The sequence below is a fragment of the Saccopteryx leptura genome, chromosome 2 (assembly GCF_036850995.1).
Source record: "Saccopteryx leptura isolate mSacLep1 chromosome 2, mSacLep1_pri_phased_curated, whole genome shotgun sequence".
NCBI lineage: Eukaryota > Metazoa > Chordata > Mammalia > Chiroptera > Emballonuridae > Saccopteryx > Saccopteryx leptura.
Window position 1 is genome coordinate 319699591 of NC_089504.1, and position 17487 is coordinate 319717077.

The 17487-nt window shown below is 39.6% G+C and overlaps 1 protein-coding gene across 1 annotated transcript in view; it reads right to left on the reverse strand.

Moving 5' to 3' along the window:
• The window catches only part of LOC136392247 (leucine-rich repeat-containing protein 37A-like), a 50733-nt gene that overhangs the window by 19550 nt on the left and 13696 nt on the right, over positions 1 to 17487 (reverse strand). The window contains exons 4-7 of the mRNA XM_066364305.1: positions 16346 to 16417; positions 15627 to 15707; positions 5958 to 6029; positions 4932 to 5006 (exon numbers count right to left, since the gene is read on the reverse strand). Of these exons, the coding sequence (XP_066220402.1) occupies positions 4932 to 5006; positions 5958 to 6029; positions 15627 to 15707; positions 16346 to 16417 (300 nt within the window). The remainder of the gene's footprint in view (positions 1 to 4931; positions 5007 to 5957; positions 6030 to 15626; positions 15708 to 16345; positions 16418 to 17487) is intronic.

The following is a 17487-nucleotide window of genomic DNA, read 5'->3' on the forward strand; positions in this document are numbered from 1 at the left end:
TTGTGTTCTCATCTGTGTCTAAACTGGAAGACTACAGCAGAGCAAGTAACCCCTTACTCAAACCAGCGACCATGGGCTTAAGCCAGAGACCTTGGGCTTCAAACCAGCGAACTCTGGGTTCAAGCCAGCAACCATGGCTTCATGTCTATAACTCCATGCTCAAGCCAGGAACCCCGTGCTCAAGCAGTGACCTCGGGGTTTAGAACCTGGATCCTCTGCATACCAGTCTAATGCACTATCTACTGAACCAGCACTTGGTCAGGCTAAAATCAATTAAGATTTTAAAAAGATGGGAGGCCCTGACCGGTTAGCTCAGTGGCAGAGCGTCGGCCTGGAGTGCAGTAGTCCCAGGTTTGATTCCCGGCCAGGGCACACAGGAGAAGTGCCCATCTGCTTCTTCACCCCTCCCCCTCTCCTTCCTCTCTGTCTCTCTCTTCCCCTCCTGCAGCCAAGGCTCCATTGGAGCAAAAGTTTGCCTGGGCACTGAGGGTGGCTCTGTGGCCTCTGCTTCAGGCGCTAGAATGGCTCTGATTGTGGCAGAGCGATGCCCCGGATGGGCAGAGCATCACCCCCTGGTGGGCATGCCGGGTGGATCCCAGTCAGGCACATGAGGGAGTCTGTCTGACTGCCTCCCCATTTCCAACTTAAAAAAATATATATGGGGAGCTATTATTTATAGAATTATGCTAGCTATTAAATGAGAAAGGAATAATAAAAAAAGTATCACTTTATGCCTGACCAGGCAGTGGCGCAGTGGATAGAGCGTCAGCCTGGGATGCAGAGGACCCAGGTTTGAGACCCTGAGGTCACCAGCTTGAGCATGGGCTCATCTGGTTTGAGCATAAAGCTCACCAGCTTGGACCCAAGGTCAATGGCTTGAGCAAGGGGTTACTCAGTCTGCTGTAGCGCCCCTGGTCAAGGCACATATGAGAAAACAATCAATGAACAACTAAAGTGCCACAATGAAAAACTGATGATTGATGCTTCTCATCTCTCTCCCTTCCTGTTTGTCCCTATCTGTCCATCTCTCTCTCTCTCTCTCTCTCTGTCTCTGTAAAAAAAAAAAAAGTATCACTTTGTAATCGATGTAATAATGGATTCAGACAAGAATTATTATTGACTTTTATGGATTCTTGCTGTATTGGCCAAGAGTTTGCTTAAAGGCTTTAATCACTGTAAAAAAAATAGAAGACTGGATAAAGAAGATGTAGCACATATACACCATGGTATACTATTCAGCCATAAGAAATGATGACATCAGATCACTTACAACAAAATGGTGGGATCTTGATAACATTATACGGAGTGAAATAAGTAAATCAGAAAAAAACAAGAACTGCAGGATTCCATACATTGGTGGGACATAAAAACGAGACTAAGAGACATGGACAAGAGTGTGGTGGTTACGAGGTGGGGGGGAGGAAAGGAGGGAGAGGGGAAGAGGGAGGGGGAGGGTCACAAAGAAAACTAGATAGACGGTGACGGAGGACAATCTGACTTTGGGTGATGGGTATGCAACAGAATTGAATGACAAGATAACCTGGACATGTTTTCTTTGAATATATGTACCCTGATTTATTGATGTCACCCCATTAAAATAAAAATTTATTTATTAAAAAAAATTATTATTGATGCACAGTTCAGTAATAAGTTGAAAGTAGAATCATCACTAATCCCAAAGTATCAGCCCACACATTCTTTATTAAATACAATGGGAAAAAGTCTCTTTACAATGGAGTGATCTGGGAGATACCACCTTCACCAAGTGGTCAAACTTAGAATTATGGGACACTTCAAGTGATGAAATAGGAAGGATATATCACCTATGTAAGATTTTTCCTAGAAAGGTTTACATTGAACCTATTCATGAGCAAACAGACAAATCCAGACTGTAGGACAATTTACAGACAATGGTCTTAGACACATCAACAATGCCAGTGTCATAAAAGACAATATGTATTTATAAGGGTAGATAAATGTTTTAGACTAAAGAAAACATGACATGTGATGCTTAATGTCTGATTGGATCCCCAATCAAAACAAAACAGATTTAAGTATATTACAAAAATCTAAAAATGCAAACTGATCTATATCACCAGAAAACAGATCAATGATTGCACTTGGATTGGGGAAGGCAAGGAGACCTGAAAAAATTTTTTCAGGTGATGAACAGTTTTATTTTGGTGATGGCTTTGTGGTCTATGTGTATGTAAATGAATATACACACACATATATATGATATATTTTAACACACCTTATTATATGTTAATTATAGCTGATGGCTTCACATTATATATATATGTAAATATATATACACACACATGCATATATATCAACACAAATTATTGTATGTCAATTATACATCAAAGAGTTGCTAAAATAAGTGATATAAACAATTGAAAAAATTTGAGTATCACCTCTTTATTATATAACAATTGTGTAAGAATTTAATTTCTTCAGTGCATTAATAGTATTGTAGTTATAGAGAGCAATGATTTTGAATATCTGGAGAGGAAGTCATAACTGACAAGGGAAGGACTCACTGTGGCAGATGCTGGGGGAGGCTGAGGAGGATGGGGCAGAGCTGTGACCAGTAGATTTGACACTGTGGGGAAGACAGTCATTTGCAGGCTGACCTGTCAAAAGCAGTTGGAGCAGACTGCTAATTGCAGAGCCCTTTCCCACACTAATATCATGTAATCCCCTCAACCATCCTCAGCATAACAGCAAGTTCCTATTAGCCTGCCATGTTGGAGGAGAGGGCACAAGTTAAGGTACAATAAGTCCAGTAATAAAATGTCACAATAGGGCTCTACAGAAATATTTTCCAAAAACTGCAAGGAAGTGATACCTACTCCTTACTTTACATCATACATAGAAATTAACCCAAAATGGGCCACAGACCTAACTGTAACTAAACAACTTCTGGAAAATATAGAGGAGAAAATCTATGTGATTTTAGGTTAGAGAATGCGTTCTCACACAAAGATTTCTTAGATAAGGACCAAAAAAGCACAAATAATTTAAGAAAAAGACTGCTAAATTAGACTTCATCAAAATTTAAATATTAAAAACTTCTGGCCCTGGCCGGTTGGCTCAGCGGTAGAGCATCGGCCTAGCGTGCGGAGGACCCGGGTTCGATTCCCGGCCAGGGCACATAGGAGAAGCGCCCATTTGCTTCTCCACCCCTCCGCCGCGCTTTCCTCTCTGTCTCTCTCTTCCCCTCCCGCAGCCAAGGCTCCATTGGAGCAAAGATGGCCCGGGCGCTGGGGATGGCTCTGTGGCCTCTGCCTCAGGCGCTGGAGTGGCTCTGGTCGCAACATGGCGACGCCCAGGATGGGCAGAGCATCGCCCCCTGGTGGGCAGAGCATCGCCCCATGGTGGGCGTGCCGGGTGGATCCCGGTCGGGTGCATGCGGGAGTCTGTCTGACTGTCTCTCCCTGTTTCCAGCTTCAGAAAAATGGAAAAACAAAAAAAAAAACAAAAAAACTTCTGGTCTTGAGAGATACTTTTAATAGAAAAAAAGACAAGCCACAACCTAAGAGAAGATATTTACCAAACACGTGTCTGAGAGAAGGGACTTACATAAAGCACTCTTAAAACTCAATATGCAATTAAAAATGGATTTTGAATAGATGAAATACTGCCATCTGCAACAACATAGATAAATCTTGAGAATATTATGCTAACTGAAATAAGGAAAAAAAGCTAAGAACTACATGGTTTCACTCATATGTGGGAAATAAAACTGAGACCCATAAACACAGACAGCAGTATGATGGTTACCAGAGGGAAGAGGTGGGGCAGTGGCAGGAGGTAAAGGGGGCCCAATACACAGTGACGGAGCACAGTTTAAATTTGGGCTGATCGGCACATAATTCTGTATACAAATCGTGTATCATAGAGATGTACACTTGAAACCTGTATGATACTATTAACCAATGTCGCCTTGATAAATTTAGTAAAAGATGGAAAAGAAATGAAGTGGCAGACACTTCATTGAAAAGGATATTTTCACATGCATGGTCTATATAATCAGCTATTGCAGAAAAGCAAATTCAAACCACAATGAGATATAAATACATTCCTACTAGAAAGGCTAATTTAAATATATATATATAATATATATGGTAAAAATGTGGAGCAACTGCAGCTCTGATCTGCTGGTGAGAAGGCAAGATGGTACAGCTACTTTAGAACACACTTTAGCAGGTTCTTTAAATGTTGCTGCTTCCCACTCCTTCCCTCTGAGTCTCTCTCTCTCTTCTATCTCTAAAATCAATAAATAAAATCTTCTTTAAAATATGTTAAATTTGCACTCAGCATAATGTAGCAATTTATGCTTAGGTATTTTACACCTAAGTAATGAAAACGTATGTTCATACAAAGACCTGCCTGTAAATGTTTTTTAGCAGCTTATACAAGCAGAAAAACTAGGAACAACTCAAATATGCATTAACTGATGACTGCATGAGCAACCTGGGATATTCACACAATTGGAATACTACACAGCAATAAGAAGGAATGAACTACTGACAGATGCAGCAACATGGACGGATCTGCAAAGGATTACACTAAGTGAAAGGAGCCAAACACAAAAGCCTCTGTGCTACATGATTCATTTATAAGACACTTTAAAAAAGGCAAGACTGTAGTGACAAAAATCAGACTGGTGCTTGCCAGGGGCCTGTGGTGGGAGGAGGGACTGACTGCAAAAACACCTGAGGGACTTTTAGGGTGACAAAAGTATTCTGTATCTTGAATGTGGTGGTGGTCATAACTACACATTTATCAATCCTCACTGAATGGCCGCATTAAAACAGTGAATTTTATTAAATAAATAATGCCTCAATAAGCCTGACTTAAGAAAGTGATAAAGCAAACCTAAAAGAAGAATTAACTGAAAATAAATATAAGAAAAGTCAACTTACAGTTTTTCCAGTTTACGGGTCTTCATGATGACGGTCTCAACTGTTTTAAGTGACACCTGTGTTGCTCCCAGGTCTCTGAAGGAGAAAGCCCAAAGATGCACGATATGAACCCAAAGGAAAAAGTTCTACACTTAAAAAGACACTTAATATGTGATTTACTTCAATCTGGCTTCTCTGTCAAGCCAGCTCAAGAGTTTACTTGCCAAAGACGGTAATTTCAGAAAGCTATTCTGGAAGAAATTTAAATTTATTGGCATCATCAAATTAATGACTATGGTGCAGAGTACAATCTTTTTTCTATTGTTTTTATTTTACCATTATCCTACTTCTCATTCTCAATTGTATCCACCATTGGATTACTCTTAAAACAATGCATAATGTACAACTCAATCCTTTCTCCTTTCTGACATCAATGGTGTTTCCACATGCACCTACATGTCCCAGCTCTGAGTGTGTTCTTCAGCACACTGCCTCCCTCTGCTGGCTGTCCTGTCCACGTGCACCTACATGTCCCAGCTCTGAGTGTGTTCTTCAGCACGCTGCCTCCCTCTGCTGGCTGTCCTGTCCACGTGCACCTACATGTCCCAGCTCTGAATGTGTTCTTCAGCACGCTCCCTCCCTCTGCTGGCTGTCCTGTCCACGTGCACCTACATGTCCCAGCTCTGAGTGTGTTCTTCAGCACGCTCCCTCCCTCTGCTGGCTGTCCTGTCCACGTGCACCTACATGTCCCAGCTCTGAGTGTGTTCTTCAGCACGCTCCCTCCCTCTGCTGGCTGTCCTGTCCACGTGCACCTACATGTCCCAGCTCTGAGTGTGTTCTTCAGCACGCTCCCTCCCTCTGCTGGCTGTCCTGTCCACGTGCATCCTTTCTCAGTCATTTTTTTTGTGCCAGTAACTTTTGTTCAATAATAACCCACTTAAATTTTAAATTATGACATTTAGTCAAAATCTAAAATACTTGATCTTTGATGAAAATAAGAAAGAGCAGAAACCATTTAATGAGCCACGAGATTGTTGTAATACTTACAAATATTTTAATGCTGGCAATTTAAAAAGATATGGATCTTCGATAGTGGTTAGGGGGTTACGATTAAGAATTCTGAAAAACACAACAAAGTTAAAATTATTTACATTTTCAATAACTGGCATGAAAATTTATATTCATTTTGTTGGTACAAAACTTGAAGTTAGCCTGACCAGGCGGTGGCGCAGTGGATAGAGTGTCCAACTGGGATGCAGAGGACCCAGGTTCGAGACCCCAAGGTAGCCAGCTTGAGCACGGGCTCATCTGGTTTGAGCAAAAGCTCACCAGCTTCAACCCAAGGTCGCCGGCTTGAGCAAGGGGTTACTTGGTCTGCTGAAGACCCACGGTCAAGGCACATATGAGAAAGCAATCAATGAACAACTAAGGTGTTGCAATGTGCAACCAAAAACTAATGATTGATGCTTCTCATCTCTCCATTCCTGTCTGTCCCTGTCTATCCCTCTCTCTGACTCTCTGTCTCTGTAAATAAATAAAGAAAAACATTTTAAAAAAATGAATGCAAAACTTGAAGTTAAAAAATAATAAGTTTCTGTCTTTACCTACAGATCACCCTAAGAATTCCTAAAGCATTCTTTTTTAAGGAGCGATGCAGGTCTCTAAATGATAAAGTGGAGAACAGAAAGTTAAGAAAAAAATTACGTAGCAAAGAAAAGAAACATATGCTGAATAACTTTTCAGATTAAAAAACCTAGGTCTGACCTGTGGTGATGCAGTGGATAAAGTATCAACTTGGAATGCTGAGGTCACTGGTTTGAAACCCTGGGCTTGCCTGGTAGAGGCACATATGGGAGTTGATGCTTCCTGCTCCTCCCCCCTTCTCTCTTTTTCTCTCTCTCTCTAATAAATAAATACATAAATAAAAATAAAATAAAATACCTAGAAGTGACTATGCTATTAGGAAGCTCTTGCTCTACAGGAAATACTACATCTAGTGCCCTCCATAATTCAAAGTACTTTTCTTTCATCTCTAGAAATTAAAAAAATTCCACAGTTTAAATCACCCAGTTAAAGACAAAAATGGACTGATTCTTAGGTTTTGGAGCCAAGGAAGGAATAAATGTAAGAGGAACTGGTGAAAGCCCCACTCCCATCACATACCCCCAAATACAGCACAGATTTCATTAGATTATATGTAATCACCATATAATCACCAATACTTGTCAATTTCTCGACTATTAGTGCCTGACATTTACTACATAAAACATGTTTGTTTAATACATAAATAACATTTTGTTTACATATCAATGAAATGAACAAATTTTTTGACACAAACTTTTATTCCAAATGCTGGAATAAATATTCTTCTCAATTCTTTAAAACAAACAAGCAAAGCAAAGCAAAACAAAAATGAACAGGAAGGAAAAAATACCTGTCTTTAGGTTAACTCGACCCAAGAATCATTAGTGTACTTATGAAGCATATTATTAAGGTGATTATCACAGGTAATATCCATTAGACTGCTGTCATCTGTGATGAACATTCCACATTTAATCATTACAATAACCTTATTGAGAGATATTATTCTGATCCCATTTTACAAATGAGGAAACTGAGGAACAGAGAGGTTGTCCTAGGCTGCCAAGTTACAAAGAAGCAGAACTGGAATCTGACTCCAAAGCCTTTGTTAAACCCATATGAATAAAAAGGGGTTAAAATAGCTGTTACTTTAATTCTTAGACCACTAAATAGGGAAATACCTTTCAAATTTCAAGTATCATTTGGGACAGCCTCTATAAGAATTACATTTTCTCTTTTCATTCCTGTTCCCAAATCATCTCCCATAATTAAATAACTAGCTTACAGTCATTGAGACTTAGGGATTTGAAACCATGCTGTAGGCAAATCAGTGAAAAGGGTGCAGTAAAAACACCTGAAAACTCATCCCTAAAAAAGCAACAAAGAACTTGCAAAAATTGTGACAATCGATGTTTTTAATCTCTGGCAACCAACAAGCTTGCAGAAATCTAGGGAACATTTATCCAAGAAAAACAGTTAATTTCTGGAAGAACAGGATCTGTGTTGCTTTAGCACATCATAGACCTTTGCTCTCCATTTGAGGGGTAACCTCGAAAATTAGTCCACAATCCCTGGTACCACAGGGAGCAGAACAGAATAAAACTCTCATTCCCAAAGATCAGTCATTTCACCTGTCCAGTGATTCCAGTGGAGGGATTCAGCCGGTGTGTACCCATTCAGCAAAACCGATACCCACTTTTTTACTGAGTTTGGCAAACTGGTTGTTAAAATGGCATTTTTAAATGGTTGTTTAAAATGAGCAATCAGGGTTCTCTCTAAGTTGGGCATCTGGGCAGCCACCCAATGTGAGCATCACAGGTTTACATTCCTTACTCTTTTTTCACGTTCATCAACGCAATAGCATATTTTCTCCTTTCATTTTTTAGAACATTAAATTTCACAGGGGACATTGATCAACAAGAGTACATAGATTTCAGGTAAACATCACATCATTTGAACAGTAGATTATGTTGTATTCATACATATCACCCAAAGTCAAGTCATTCTTTTTCACCTTATATTTGTCCCTCTTTATACCTTTCCCCCAACCCCAATCCCCATGTCCCCCTGTAAGGCCGGTGGCTGTGGCCATGCAGGTTCATATTAGATTAGGGCAGATGGTAGAGAAACTATGAAGCCGAAAAATGGTGGGCTATTTTTATTAGAGTCTCACAATGGCGATGAGCAAGCAGGCAGGGTAAACTGCTTCCCTCTCTCAAGCTGAAGAGCATACAGGTCAGGTCAGAAAGAACCCCTTCTCTGGCAAACAATAGCAAACAATGGCCGCTCACATTGGCAGCAGGCAATTTGCAAGGTACACTGTGCTGCCCTGATTGCAAACACCTGCAGCCCTACATAAACTATACAGGCATGGTGCTGCCCCCTGCTCATGCACCAATCAGGCAAACTACAAGCGAGCAAGCCTAACATGCTTGCTTGCCCAACATTCCACCCCTTTAGGGTTGCTGGCTTCACAATCTACATGACAGGTCTCTGCCACTATGGTCCCTGTGCAAGGAGTGAGGTACATTACATAAACAAACAGACTAGAGCAACATGAACATGGGGGTGCATGTGTCTTTATATACCAATGTTTTTGAGTTTTGGGGGTAGATACCCAGTAGAGGGATTGCTGGCTCATATGGTAGTTCTATTCTTAATTTTTTGAGGAACCACCATACTTTCTTCCATAATGGTTGTACTAATTTGCATTCCCACCAGCAGTGAATGAGGGTTCCTTTTTCTCCACAGCTTCTCCAACACTTGTTATTACTTGTCTTGTTGATAATAGCCAATCTAACAGGTGTGAGGTGGTATCTCATTGTAGTTTTGATTTGCATTTCTTGAATAGCTAGTCAAGATAAGCACCTTTTCATATATCTGTTGGCCATTTGTGTGTCCTCTTGGGAAAGTGTCATTCAGGTCCTGTTTGCATTTTTTAATTGGATTGTTTGCTTGTTTATTGCTGAGTTTTGTGAGTGTTTTTTATATTTTGGATATTAGCCCCTTATCAGAGCTGTTGTTTGCAAATATCTCTCTTTAGTTGGCTGCCTGTTTGTTTTGTTGCAGTTTCTTTTGCTGTGCAGAAGCTTTATAGTTTGATATAGTCCCATTTGTTTATTTTTGCTTTTACTTCCCTTGCCTTTGGGGTCAAATTCATAAACTGTTCTCTACAGTCAGGGTCCATGAGTTTAGTATCTATGTTTTCTTCTATATAAATTATTGTTTCAGATCTTATATTTATGTCTTTGATCCATTTTGAATTCATTTTTGTGCAAAAGAACAAGCTGTAGTCCAGTTTCATTCTTTTGCATGTAGCTTTACAATTTTCCCAGCACCACTTATTGAAGAGGCTTTCTTTTCTTCATTGTGTGTTTTTGGCTCCTTTGTCAAAGATGATTTGCCTATATACATGTGATTTTATTTCTGGGTTCTTGATTCTGTCCCATTGTTCTGTGTGTCTATTTTTCACACAGATTACAGACAGCTGTTTTGATTATCGTGGCTCTGTAGTATAATTTGAAGTCAGGTATTATAATGCTTCTGACTTTCTTCTTTTTTCTCAAGACTGCTTTGGCTATTTGGGTTTTTTTATGGTTCCATACAAACCTGGTGATTTCTTTTTCCATTTGTTTAAAAAATGCCATTTGAATTTTAATGGAAATTGTATTAAATTTGTATATTGCTTCAGGTAATATGGCCACTTTAACTAGCAACAACATACTCAAAGTGCCCGTAATAAAGTTCATTCAGTCCATAAGTGCAAGAAATTTGACAGAACTATGCTTATAATATTTATTTATTCATTTCATAAAACTCATTATACTTTAGATAAAATATATTTTAATCCCCTTGCATTTGTTACTTCAGTAAACATATAATGTAAAGAGAAAAAGTGTCAGACAGCCAGGGGGTGACAAGCTCTCACTGAAAATATCTTAATAACAGTATTATTAGTTTTTGTCAGGTATTATTTAATATTTTTTCATTAATATTTTAAAACTCTTTCTTGTAACAATCTATAGTAGTTTTGCGTATGTCTTTTATTGTTCTCATTTAAGTATTAAATGCATGAAATAATAAACTACCTTTCGGATTATCGTTCTTTTATACTTAAAATAGACATTAGGGCAAGAAGTGTTTATTAAATTATTTGAATCCCACCACTGGGTGGTTCCCTGGAAGACCTCACATGGAAGGTTTGTCTCTGACCTGATGGGAGTGGCCTAGCACAAAAGACTCCCTCCTCAGGGAAAAAATTTTAAGAACAATACTGGTACATGTTTTAACACAGCAGCTGCTGAGCCAACGGATAACAGTTGGAGCAAAAAAAGAGCCTAACGAAAAGCTTAAAAGAAAAAGCTGAGAAATGATGTGCATAGAGACTCTGAAGAGCTTCAGCACATGCCCGGGAAACTGGAAGACCATGAGACATATTCCTGGAATCTAGAATAGAACTATTAGTGTTAATAAGTGAATTCACCAAGGGTGCAGGATACAAGATCAATTTGCAAAACTTAGCTATATTTCTATACACTACCAATGAGTAATCCAAAAAGAAAATTAAGAAAAGAATTTCATGCATAACAGCGTCAAAAAGAATGAAATAGCAAAAAATTTAACCAAAGAAGTGCATGACTCTTATACTAAAAACTACAAAACACTGGTCAAAGAAATTAAAGAAGATGTAAATAAATGAAAAGACATGCTGTGTTCATAGATCAGATGATGATACTGTTAAAATGGCCCTACTCCTCAAATGGATCTATGCTTTCAATGCAATCCCTATCCAAATTTCAACTGATTTCTTTCTAGAAACTGACCAGCTCTTCTAAAATTGTATAACGATTCAAGGGACTGAGAATAGCTAAAATGCTTTTGATAAAGAAAAACAACATGAAAGGCCTCACATGTGCTGGTTTCAAAACTCAATTCAAAGCTATAGCAATCACAGGATGTTACTGGCAGATGGCTCCAGTCCTGACATCTAAATTGATAAAACAGAATTGACAGTCCAGAAATCAATGCTCACCTATATTTTTCATTGTTCTTTTAACTAGGGTGTCAAAACACTCCAATATGGAAACAATAGTCTTTTCAAATGGTGCTGGGACAATTGTACATACACATGCAAAATAATCAAGTTGGTCTCTCCCTATACTTCACACTATTTATAAGAATCAACTCGAAATGAATCAAATATCTAAATGTAGAAGCTAAGGGTATAAAACTGTTACAAGAAAACAAAGAGTTAATCTCTATGACCTTGTATTAGGCCAATAGTTTCCTAGATAGGATACTTAAGCCCCCCCCAAAATAAATAAAAACAAAAACAAAAACAGGAAAAATAGATAAATTTTATAAAAATATAGAACTTTTGTGCCTCAAAGGACACTATCAAAAAAATGAAAAGGCAACTCACAGAATAAGAGAAAATATTTGCAAATTATATATTTGATAAAGGTCTACATCCAGAACACAGAATATGTGAAGATTAATATCTATGTGTTGCCTGACCAGGCGGTGGCGCAGTGGATAGAGTGTCAGACTGGGATGCGGAGGACCCAGGTTCGAGAGCCCGAGGTCACCAGCTTGAGTGCGGGCTCATCTGGTTTGAGCAAAGCTCACCAGCTTGGACCCAAGGTCACTGGCTTGAGCAACAGGTTACTTGGTCTGCTGTAGCCCCACAGTCAAGGCACATATGAGAGAGCAATCAATGAACAACTAAGGTGTCGCAACGAAAAACTAATGATTGATGCTTCTCATGTCTGTCTGTCCCTATCTATCCCTCTCTGACTCTCTCTGTCTCTGAAAGAAAAAAAGAAAAAAAAAAGAAAAAAGAAAAAGAAAAAAAAATCCATGTGTTTATACCTAGTGGAATCAAAATATGGAGCCACTCTCAAGTATCCTATTTCCTTCTCTGGCCTTTAGTGCCCTCTTCTCTTCACCAGGGTTGTGCCTGGGCAAAGGAGAGAAGGAGTGAGAGTGGACTCAACAGCTCAAATTTGAGGGACTTTACATCAACTGTTTTTCCACAAACCACAATATGAGTGATTGCGTATTTGCACTATGTATCATTTCCACTTCGCATCAATGCCCTCATTTTACAGATAAACAGTGTGCTGATTCCTCGTTCATTCCTTTTTATGTTTATGGGCTTATCTTTTTTTTGTTGTTTGTTTTTTTTTTTTGTATTTTCCTGAAGCTGGAAATGGGGAGAGACAGTCAGACAGACTCCCGCATGCGCCCAACCGGGATCCACCCGGAACGCCCACCAGGAGCGACGCTCTGCCCACCAGGGGGCAATGCTCTGCCTCTCTGGGGCGTCGCTCTGTTGCAACCAGAGCCACTCTAGTGCCTGGGGCAGAGGCCAAGGAGCCATCCCCAGCGCCCGGGCCATCTTTGCTCCAATGGAGCTTCGGCTGCGGGAGGGGAAGAGAGAGACAAAGAGGAAGGAGAGGGGGAAGGGTGGAGAAGCAGATGGGTGCTTCTCCTGTGTGCCCTGGCCAGGAATCGAACCCGGGACTTCTACACGCCACGCCGAGGCTCCACCATTGAGCCAACCGGCCAAGGCCTATGGGCTTATCTTAATGAAAGTAAAACATGGCATTGATTTTTATTATTCTCATAGACTATCTCAGAGTCAAAGTTTTAAAGATATTGTTCTATAAAGTTAAGGAATTATGCTACCTGTTTTCCAACTCTACTACAAGGCCATAGAACTCCAAACAGCAGGGTACTGACAAGCAAAACAAAACAAACAAAACAAAAAACATATACATCAAGGGAACAGAATAGAGAAATCAGAAATAAACCCATGGCTTTGTGGTCAATTAATATTTGACAAAGGAAGCAAGAACATACAATGGGGTAAAGAGAGTCTATTCAAAAGAACTTACACAGCTCAGCACCAAAAAACCAAATAATTCAATTAATAAATGGCCAAAGGACCTGAATAGACACTTCTCCAAAGAGGACATACAGGTGGCCAACAGACATATGAAAAGATGTTCATCATCAGTAATCATCAGAGAAATGCAAATTAAAACCACAATGAAATATTACCACATTCCTATCTGAACGCTACTATCAATAAATCAACAAACAAGTGCTGGCAAGGAGAAGGACAAAAGGAACCCTTGTGCGCTATTATGGGAATGAGGATTGATGCAGTCTGTGTGCAAAACAGTATGGAGTTTCCTCAAAAAATTTAAAATGGAACTCTCTTAAGACCCAGTGCTTCCTAAAGCAAATTAGCTTTGTCCATTAAGAAGATTTGGCCCAAAACAAAGGATCCCTGTACCCAACACACGCTTATGGTATTGTGACGATCATCTGAGTGTGAAATACAGAGTTTTAAAAGTACAGCTCTATTCAAATCACGTGGTAGGGTATAAATTTATTTCTAACACCAGCTAGCTCTGATTCTCTCATTATATTTTTCTGTCATTTTAGATGAACGAAGAAACTCAAAATTAACAACTCAGTGCCTCCTCTGTTATCAATCTTTTTTCTTTTTCCATTGATTTGAGAATGAGAGAGAGAGGATGAGGAAAATGGGGGGGGGGGGTGCAAAGGGAGAGAGGGAGGAGAATCAACTTGTTCCACTTATTTATGCACTCGGTGATTGCTTCTTGTATGTGCCCTGACTGGGGATCAAATCCATGACCTGGTATGTCAGGATGACGTTCTATCCACTGAACCACCCAGCTAAGGCACGAATCTTTTCTAACCTATCACCATTTTCTACATTGTCTCCCCAATATCTTGATACCCTTCTGTAGAGATGCTGGCATAGCTCTCGTGTGCTTTCCCATCACATCCATCTTCCTCCAGCCAGTGTAAAAGTTTCTTGGGGATAAAGTCCCTGTCGAATTCTTCTTGCTAAGTCCCAGCACTTAGCACAGTGCTGACACACCATGGACATGGCACCCAGTAAATGTTTTTGAATGAATTTATTAATATTTTTCAACTGTGTTTCTGCCGTTTTTTTTCCTGTGTTGCCTTCATAACTATAGTGAAACACAGACTCTTATAAGGGACTCTCAGTGTCCTACAATGCTTAGTGAAGGTGGTGAGTTTAACACATTGTACTGACACTACCAAACCTCCTGGTGAGCATGCTCTCTGCTGCATTGCCGAAAGGGAAACTGGCCCTCAGTGTTCTGCCCCAAGTCAGGCAACAGCAAATGAATGAGAGAAGAGGGGAGGCCGCTACAGATGGGCATCTGCAGGAGCTATCAGTCCAGCTGCAGACACGCCCTAAACACCTGCATCTAACCCAAAACGAATTGTGTGAAACTGGGTTTCTGAACCACAAGACAGTCAGACAGTCTTTGCTGTACTTCAACCTGAGTCTAAAATCCTTTTCAGGCCACTGAATACACCCAGTATGATTTGCTGGGGTCACAGAGAAATCACAGAATTTTCCAACTGAGAGGGAATAAAACCCACAGTCTTTACTGAGTGTAGTCAGAAAAAATACTGGAATCAGGTTATAGCTCTGTATTTTCTTTATGAATTTATGCACACACCTTCACACAGACAGTGTATTTTCCCATACCTCAAAGGTTCCCATTGCCCACAGGTAATTCACTTCAGAGGCATATACTTTCTGAAAAACAATGTTCTGGATGATCGAGAAGAGAAGGGCCCTGTGGTGGGTTCTTGAGAATTCATTCTGCTTTACCCTTTAAAAAAGACTCCTGTCTAAGAAACACCTGGACATTTTGCTTTGAACCAAACCTAATTCTTTCAGTTCTATGCTGCATACAGATGAGCAGTCAGGAACCTTGCACATGAGCAGGAATCAAAGTGAAATGCACACGTGGAATTTCAAGGACCATTCACATAGCAGAGCAGCAGCACCACTGGATTTCCTGCAACAATGCTACCTTGAATGTAATTTGCCGGGTGCCTTCTATTGCCCACGCTGAGGGCCAGCACTGGGGAAAGCAGAGCATGCCACCTCTGAGTCAGACAAGTCTCTCAGCCTCTGTATGCAGTGTTTTTGAAAAATGAATGTTAAGCCACCCTTTTTGAGAGCTCAAACTGGGCTTACACTCAGCTAACCAATCACTGTATGATGTTTTTACACATAGCTTTTTACACGTATCCATCTTTAATTTCACTTACATTTTCTCTAAAAACTGCATTCTATGCCAGGCCTTTAATGTTCCCAAGCTCAGTTTTTCTAATGAATTGCAGCTCAGATCTCTATAAAAAAGACAAAAAAGAACAAGGATATTCTTTAGGACCATTTATCCTTTGGCAGTGATTCTAATTCACTTATGATAAAACAACCTCAATACCCCTCCATACTGTAAATAAGTATCACTGTGGAAAGTATTTGCTTATGATTCATGCTTTCATGTTTATGCATGTGGTGTATTATATGTATACTTGTAACAGTAAGTGCCCAAATACTTGTGTTAAGTGATCTTTATGTTTCTAGAAAGGGTTACACAACTTCAACACTATTGACATTTTGCGCTAGATAATTCTTTGATATGGGGACTGTCTTGTGCATTTTAGGACGTCGAACAGCAACTCTGGCCTCTGCCCACTAGGTGCCAGTAGCGTACCTTCTGTTCTGACAGCTAAAAATGTGTTTGGATCTTGTCACCTGGGTGCAAAATCACCTTGGTGGAGAACCACTGCTGTAGAATGGTTCATTCTGATCTGTGAGATAATTCTCAGGGTAATTTTTGCTCCAGACAAAAAGAATTTGCTACATTTCTTTAATATCTTTCTACTAACAAAATTTTAATCTTACTTTAAAATGAATAACAAAGAGGTTTACAATTAAGTTTTATAAAAATTCTAAACATAATGAAGATATATTTATAACTTACAAATGCTCCAGAAAAGGAAGGCTTTCAAACACATTTCTCTCAATAAACTGGATTTTATTGCATGATAAGTCTCTAGAAAAAGTAAAAGAAAAATATTGCCCCAATTAGCTACTACATATCTATTAGTAGAAATAACTGGCAAAGGTTAGAATGATAATACTGAATACTTGGCTGTAGTCTAAACTCTGAACAGAATTGTGATCTGAGCCTTCCACAGCCCCTAACCCTGCCCTCACCTCTTATAAGTGTCTCACCTTCATGATCGTCTTAAATATTAATAATATATACAACTATAGATCTTGAAAGATTGTGAAGGTGATCTTCTAAGAGCAAAGGAATTGACCGGATGACCGTTTGTGGTCTCATCAAGTTTAGATTATGAGCTCCAAGTCTTTATCTTCATATATAATTACATATTTCTAACATTAAAAGAACTGGTCTCACATTTACACACACCTTCTTGGTTTAGTTGTTTTTCTAAGCTGGTTCAATATCAGAAGAAATAAAAAATGCCAAGTCTCAAATAATTGGAAGGAATTTACTCTTCTAATTGAATCAGAACTTTGAACTAATTCAGAATGATACTTTCTATTAATAGAAATTCATTTTTTATTTTACACTGCTTTACTAATTCATAAATTTAGTTGCTTCAGTTGTGCAGTTCTGGGACAACGAAAAACCACACGGTGCTGGATTTTTATTTGAAAACACCCACTCTTGTCCATCGGTTCCAGCTTAGTCCCTCCCTTCTCATCTGGACGGTGTAACTGTCTTCTGACTGGCGTTTCCATCTCTAGTCTCTCCCTTTCTAATCCATCCTGCACAGTCACCAGATCAACTCTCCAGAGTGGTTCTCAAGTGCCAGCCAGCAGCACTTGGGAACTTACTGAAAATACAAATTCTCAGCCCTACTCTGGACAGACTGAATCAGTAACCGTGGCGGCGGAGCTTGAGTTTTAATTCCAAGTGATTCTGTTGTAGGCTGGTTTGTGCTAGAGAGCGGGTGTGATAACATGGTGGCTTGGCATGTTATCCTTAACTTGGCCTCCAAACCCCAGAAGATCTGGCTCTCATCTCCTTCTCTGCCTATTTGTACTCTGCAGGTAGGCACAGTATTTTTCCTTGTTTTGTCTTTCTCCATG